This window comes from Apteryx rowi, unplaced genomic scaffold (assembly GCF_003343035.1).
Source record: "Apteryx rowi isolate R43461 unplaced genomic scaffold, aptRow1 scaffold_961, whole genome shotgun sequence".
Classification (NCBI taxonomy): domain Eukaryota; kingdom Metazoa; phylum Chordata; class Aves; order Apterygiformes; family Apterygidae; genus Apteryx; species Apteryx rowi.
This window is the reverse complement of record NW_020451273.1, coordinates 136,139-142,156: the sequence shown is the minus strand read 5'-3', so window position 1 is coordinate 142,156 and position 6,018 is coordinate 136,139. Positions and strand designations below refer to the sequence as shown.

At 46.0% G+C, this 6,018-nt stretch overlaps 1 protein-coding gene across 1 annotated transcript; it reads left to right on the top strand.

The window, feature by feature from the left end:
* Window positions 1–1,247: 1,247 nt before the first annotated feature.
* Window positions 1,248–4,604, top strand: LOC112960466 (galactosylgalactosylxylosylprotein 3-beta-glucuronosyltransferase 1-like). Its single transcript, XM_026054736.1, has 4 exons — window positions 1,248–1,386; window positions 1,837–2,375; window positions 3,719–4,015; window positions 4,518–4,604. The coding sequence occupies exons 1-4, from the start codon at window positions 1,275–1,277 to the stop codon at window positions 4,602–4,604; spliced, it is 1,035 nt and encodes a 344-aa protein (XP_025910521.1). The 5' UTR covers window positions 1,248–1,274.
* Window positions 4,605–6,018: the final 1,414 nt, after the last annotated feature.

Genomic DNA, 6,018 nt, shown 5'->3' with positions numbered 1-6,018 from the left:
TTCACCTCTGAGATCTGATGCTCATATGACTTACTGCACACAGGCTAGGAAGGGCCTTTCAAACAGGAGAGCCAGGACTGGGATTTCGTCACATCATGACTTTACTGAGCTATGTCCCTGAACAACTGGTCTGTAACAGACATCCAAGGACTTCAGTCTGTATTTTCCAAACTGATCATTAATGTTGGATACTTTGTTGAAGGCATGCCTACCTTGAGAAGCCAAAGATCTGATTTCCAGATGAGCTGGCTGTTCATTAATCATATTGACTAGCCAAAAGTGCTCAACAATTGGGAAAAAACAAATACAGGATTGCTGTAGCTTAGAGTGCCTGTAAATAAGGCACCCCTTGTTTTTGATTATTCCTGATACTTTTGTCCTTGAATTTTCTTTATTTTCCTTTAGTTCCTGTCACCTTATGGGGAATGTGGGGATTGAAATCAAATGTTAACTGTTGTGATTCCTCAGGTCTCCTGGTCATGTACATTACAGAAATACTGTGAATGAAATTAAAGTATTCTGAAGTCTGTGATATAAAATAAATGCTGCAGTGGCCAAAAACTGCAAGCCAGCAGTGGAAAAAGATCTGGAATAATTAAACTTTCAGCAAGCACCACCAGCACTGTGGAATGACTGAGGCAGGGGCTTTGTGGAAAACTTAATAGGTAATGGTGTGGTTATTGACTGCATCAATGCATCTGCATAAGGAGAATGAATTAAAAATGCAAGTGTGAAAGAGAAGCTAGGCATCTTTAGGACCCCTGATATTTTCTCTTTGTTTTTCCCACTGGCACATTCAGGAATACAAATCTTGCACACAATTTTAAATAATTCTACCAATTTAGCACATTAAATGCTTACCACTAGGCTGAGGAATGAACACTCATCTGGAATGGGGGCAAGTAACAGTCGTCTTAGACCTCAGATTCAGCAAGGTGAACAACCTTAAGTCAAGGACAGCTGGTTCATCTCTGGGCAGCAGGAGGTTCTTTATAGCAACATAAATAGATAAAAGCTTACATTCAACAGCACAGGAATTGCCAGGCCTGCAACCTAATGGGGCTCCTTGTAAACTTATACTTCAACAAATGCTTTGCTGTATAATAATGTCCAGCATTTATTATGCCTCTCTCTAAGCAAGCCAAATTCAGTCTTTTAGTTTGGTCTCTGATCTCACTGTCCTAGTGTTTATGGTGACTGGTATTTCAGAGGCCTTTCTCTTTTCTCTGCTGTGAAGGTAGAGAGATGCCTGGGCATCGGAAGCTCTCTGCAGCATGCTGAGGAGACGTAACCTTCTTACCACGCTCCTGATCGCCTTGCCATGGGCTCTTCTCCTAACCTTGTGGCATCAGTATCCAACCACCCGCTACCTCAGCCTCCTGAGAAGTAAGTGTAAGATCTCTGCTGTCAGCATGCCCGTGGCTGTGACGATTGCTGGTGAGAGCCCTCAGTAGGAGACTCTCCCTCATGGGATGAGTTAAACCAAGACAAATTTGCTTGAAGGTTCCCTCTGTCTAGCTACAACAGGCACCTAAGTTGTTCTTAGGAGCATGTTAAAAATGTACCTTAGGCTGTCTTCAGGGAGAGCAGGCTGCTGTGCTGAGCATTGCTGTCGTGGTGCCTGTGAGAGGGAGCACTCTGAGAAGAGGGTTGCCAGGAAACCTCTGCCTCAGGCAGATTCCAGCCAGGCAGGTCTCCAGCATCCCTGGAGAGGAGATAGCCCTGCAGTGATTAGTTTTCTAACATCCTTCTTCTTCTCCTTCTACTTCTTCTACTTCTTCTTATTCTTCTTCTTCCTTCCTTCCTTCCTTCCTTCCTTCCTTCCTTTTGCCCCAGAAGAGGCAGATGAGAATGTGACCTCTAAAGCTCTTGTCAATGGTACAACAGCACTGAGAGAGGAAGGCCTCCCGTCATGTATGCGGCAGCAGCAGAGCATGGCGGCAATGCCCAAAGTCATCCAGAATTATGTGTACTCCAGGCCTCCCCCATGGTCAGACACCTTGCCAACCATCTTTGTTATCACTCCTACCTACACCCGGCCCGTGCAAAAAGCTGAGCTGACCCGATTGGCCAACACCTTCCTACACGTACAGAACCTACACTGGGTGGTGGTGGAGGACTCACCCCGGAGGACCAACCTGGTATCCAACCTGCTGGAGAAGGCAGGGCTTAACTTCACCCACCTCAATGTGGAGACCCCCAAAAGTCTGAAGCTGGGCCTGTCCTGGATCCCATCCCACACCCCAAGGGGGACATTACAGAGGAACCTGGGGCTGCACTGGCTGAGGAACAGCTTCAGCAACACTGCACCACCAGAAGGGGTAGTGTATTTTGCCGATGATGATAACACCTACAGCCTGGAGCTCTTTGAAGAGGTAGGAACCGTAAAATTACATGGGACAGAAAACACAATATAGGTGCAAACCTATACAGCTGGACCTCTTAAGGCAAAGTCCTGCCTGCACTTACAGAGATCTCTGAGACAGGACTACCAAATGCACTTTTAGCACCAGCTGGGAGATGAGGGGTCTGGCATGCTGCCTGGAGCCCTTCCCTTTCTGCACTCCAGGGGAGCTGGGAATAGGGCAGTTATAAGCCAATGGTTATGCAAATTCAGTAGCCATTCTTTAAAGGGCTGAAAGAGAAAAGAGTGCATCAGCCATGGTGTAGGCTGCAGATGTGCATAGGCACTCACCCAGCATTGCACCAACTACAGCCTCCTTTTGCCAGGTCTGTTTTCATAGGAATCATAGAAAAGATGCCCCAGAGGAGTAGAAGTTCAGGGAGAAGTGACTTGGATTAAATAGGCACCAAAGACAAACTTCTGCCAAAACATAAATCTTCACTGTTGTAGCAGTGTTATAAAAGTTGACTGACTGTCTAATCCACTTTTTTCCTTTTCCTGCCCTTCTGTATTCTGAGTTCCAACCACCACAACAGAGCTGTGTCCCTGGGATCAGAAAAGCTTGCCCAGGCTTCTGCTGGAGACTTGGCTTTTGTGAGACATCAAGTCTATTGAAGACTGGCAAAGATGATTTTTCAGTAATACTCACTTGTCACCAATTTAAGCCAAACTGTAATACACCACTCAAAATCCTGTGTTATGCATCAAAACACATTTCCAGTTTTCACAATTTTTTAGATCTCTGTTAAGTTCATCCTTTCCTATTTCTTTCCAAGTCCTTTCAGGCAATTTAAATAAACCCCCACCCTCTTAGGAAGTAGCCATGGATGGTAGAACAAGGTGGGGTGAGGGGGGAAGTTGCTGTAAGTAAGCACGGAGATGCATCAGTGAAGGAGGGCAATTACTTGAAAAAGGGTGAAGATGGTGTGAGTGGAGTTGATAACAGGGAGCTAGAGGCCCGGGAGAAGTTGCGTTTGGCATGCTTCTATTTAGAAAAATTATAAAAGTTCAGATGAGATCAGAAACCAAGGTTTTCCCTCTTCTGGGGGACTGAACATGGGTAATAAAATGCAGCAAATTTTGGTGTTCAGAGCAGAAGAATGTGTTAAAACAGAGCTCATGGCATTGCAGGCTGTAGCTTTTCAAGCAATAGCACAGGTGAAGAAGAGTGTGTGCAGCTTAGAGCTGCATGATTGTGTAGGAAGTCAACAGGGGAGGGCAGGCACCAAATAATACAGGGGATGGTATACTGATGGGCTGGGACAAACGTCACAGGGCTGAATTCTCACAGCACTGTTTCTTTCTGGCCCACAGATGCGCTACACAAGGAGGGTGTCAGTCTGGCCAGTGGCTTTCGTTGGGGGTCTGCGATATGAATCCCCAAAAGTGAGCCCAGCAGGGAAGGTAGTGGGCTGGAAAACTGTCTTTGACCCGAATCGACCCTTCGCTATTGATATGGCTGGATTTGCCATCAGCATCAAGCTAATCTTGGAGAAGCCTCAAGCCAGTTTCAAGTTGGAGGGAGTTAAAGGAGGCTACCAGGAAACCAGTTTGCTGAAGGATCTGGTGACTATGGATGGGTTGGAGCCAAAAGCAGCCAACTGCACAAAGGTGAGCAGGACAAGAGACCTGAAGATACCTTCCCCTTGCTCAGTTCTGGCCTCTCCTGCAGCCTCCTGCTATGCCCCATTCACCTTCCATTGTGCCTGCTCTTGCACGAGAGCACATCAGCTCAGAATCGTGCTGAGGGAGATAGACAGAGCCTGTCAAATTCTTTGCAGATGAGAAGTTCAATGAGTGCCGAGGAACATTTAGTGCTATGCACTGTAATTGTGTTAATAAAGAGCCTCAGCTGCATAATTCACACCTTGATTTTTTTCTCCAAAATCCAGGAGGATTAGCAGAGGGTTGAGTCTGGGGTTTTGGTCCAGAACAATCTGTCCTCCTTACCACTTTCATGCACTTACAAAGTCTCCCCCAGGTCCTGAGTCAAGTCCTTTGAATCACACACTTCAAACAATCCTGAGCCCTGGGTTGCTCAGGATCCTACCTGCTGCTCTCAGCGTTTCCATGGCATCCAGAGCCCCTCAGCTCTCTTTGTGATTCCCTGTAGGTGCTGGTCTGGCACACAAGAACTGAGAGGCCTACTTTGGTTAATGAAGGCAAACGTGGATTTACAGACCCCAGAGCAGAGGTGTAAGCAGAGAGCCAGCTCCAGGGTGTGAGTATCCTTGTATTTATTACTTTTAGCAAGGCAAATAATCTATACTGCTTTCCTTATTTGTGTTATTACTTCCTCTAGGATTGCATATACAAGACAGCCTCAGTAATTCCCTTATCATCTTACCCTTTGCACAAGAAACAGATTCTCACCTTCACTCCCTTACTGTCTGCATTTCTTATTCATTCAAGCCTTCTTGCAGTTCACATGGAATTTTTGCCTGCAAGAAGATGAGAAAAAAAATGGCAGAAAAATCTCATGGTTTCACTCAGTAATAATGACAAGTCGAAGTTCTTGATCCCCCTTAAGAGATTCCTACCAGGTCCAAAGTCTCTTTAGTGTGGCAGTTGCTCTACAGTGTGTGGAAAGACATCACACTCCTGCAGATGAGCTTCTTCCCTTGCAGCCCTGCAGGCCTGCCACCTCTGCTGTGATTCATTTGTCTGCCTTCAGCTTTTCTCCTGTAAGAGGTGCTGCATGAACAACCATGGTATGGGACAGCACATAAAGGCTGATGGGACACTTATACCATCTCAAAACAGCAAAAAGTAACCTATACAAACTCTCTTGCACTCTGAGGGGCTCCAGTACTGACATTACTGGAGGAAGGAGTATGTCTGCTGTTGAGAAGAAATAGTGAAGGCACTAGGAGTGCCTGTATGGTCCACAGAGAAAAGTTCAGCAGGGGGAAGGGTTTATAGCCACCACCACAGGCAAGGGCAGGAATGTATCAGAGATCAGTGATACATTCTTAGAAATTAAGAGTGATGAAAAATAGGCTCCAGAGGAGCTATAGAGACATTGACCTCTAAATGTGTACCGCCTATATGGTAGGCTGTAGCTGAGCTCTCTGCATTGCTGTGCACTTGGCAACACCACTCTGACACCACAGCAGATCAAGGCAGATGAGTATATCTTATGCCAGCTATTCAAACCCAGCATGACCTGATGGCTATGACCTCCTCTTTATATCAACTGCCCTGTCCTCTGATCTCAATGTTTGTCTTTGGCAGAATCCTAGCCCACAAATCCCAGAATAAAGGCATCTAATTTGGGAGGATCCAGGTCTTCCTGGAATGGCACATTCAGCATCCTGTACCCTGTGGCATTTACCCCTCCTATTTTGGAAGATATTCCAGAGCTGTTTTCAGTCCTGTCCCCAACATACACTTCAGCTCAGATCTACCAGTGGAACAAGAATGACAGCTTTTTTACACACAGTCATGAATGTTTCAACTTCTGCACTGATCCAGCGTGTGTATTACTTGTAGTTGTGTACAGCATTTCCACATCATCTTGTCACCTCTGAGTGATAGCCATGCAAAGAATGAAAAGCAACCCTGGCTCCTGCACATTGCAGGGGTAGGAGTAGGGACCCTGGTGTATCCTACCT

Bases quoted from the DNA above. Each gene is read 5' to 3' on its own strand.
- LOC112960466 (XM_026054736.1), top strand. From the start codon at position 1,275: ATGCTGAGGAGACGTAACCTTCTTACCACGCTCCTGATCGCCTTGCCA. The intron at 1,387-1,836 runs GTAAGTGTAAGA...CTTTTGCCCCAG, and splicing joins CTACCTCAGCCTCCTGAGAA to AAGAGGCAGATGAGAATGTG. The intron at 4,016-4,517 runs GTGAGCAGGACA...GATTCCCTGTAG, and splicing joins AAGCAGCCAACTGCACAAAG to GTGCTGGTCTGGCACACAAG.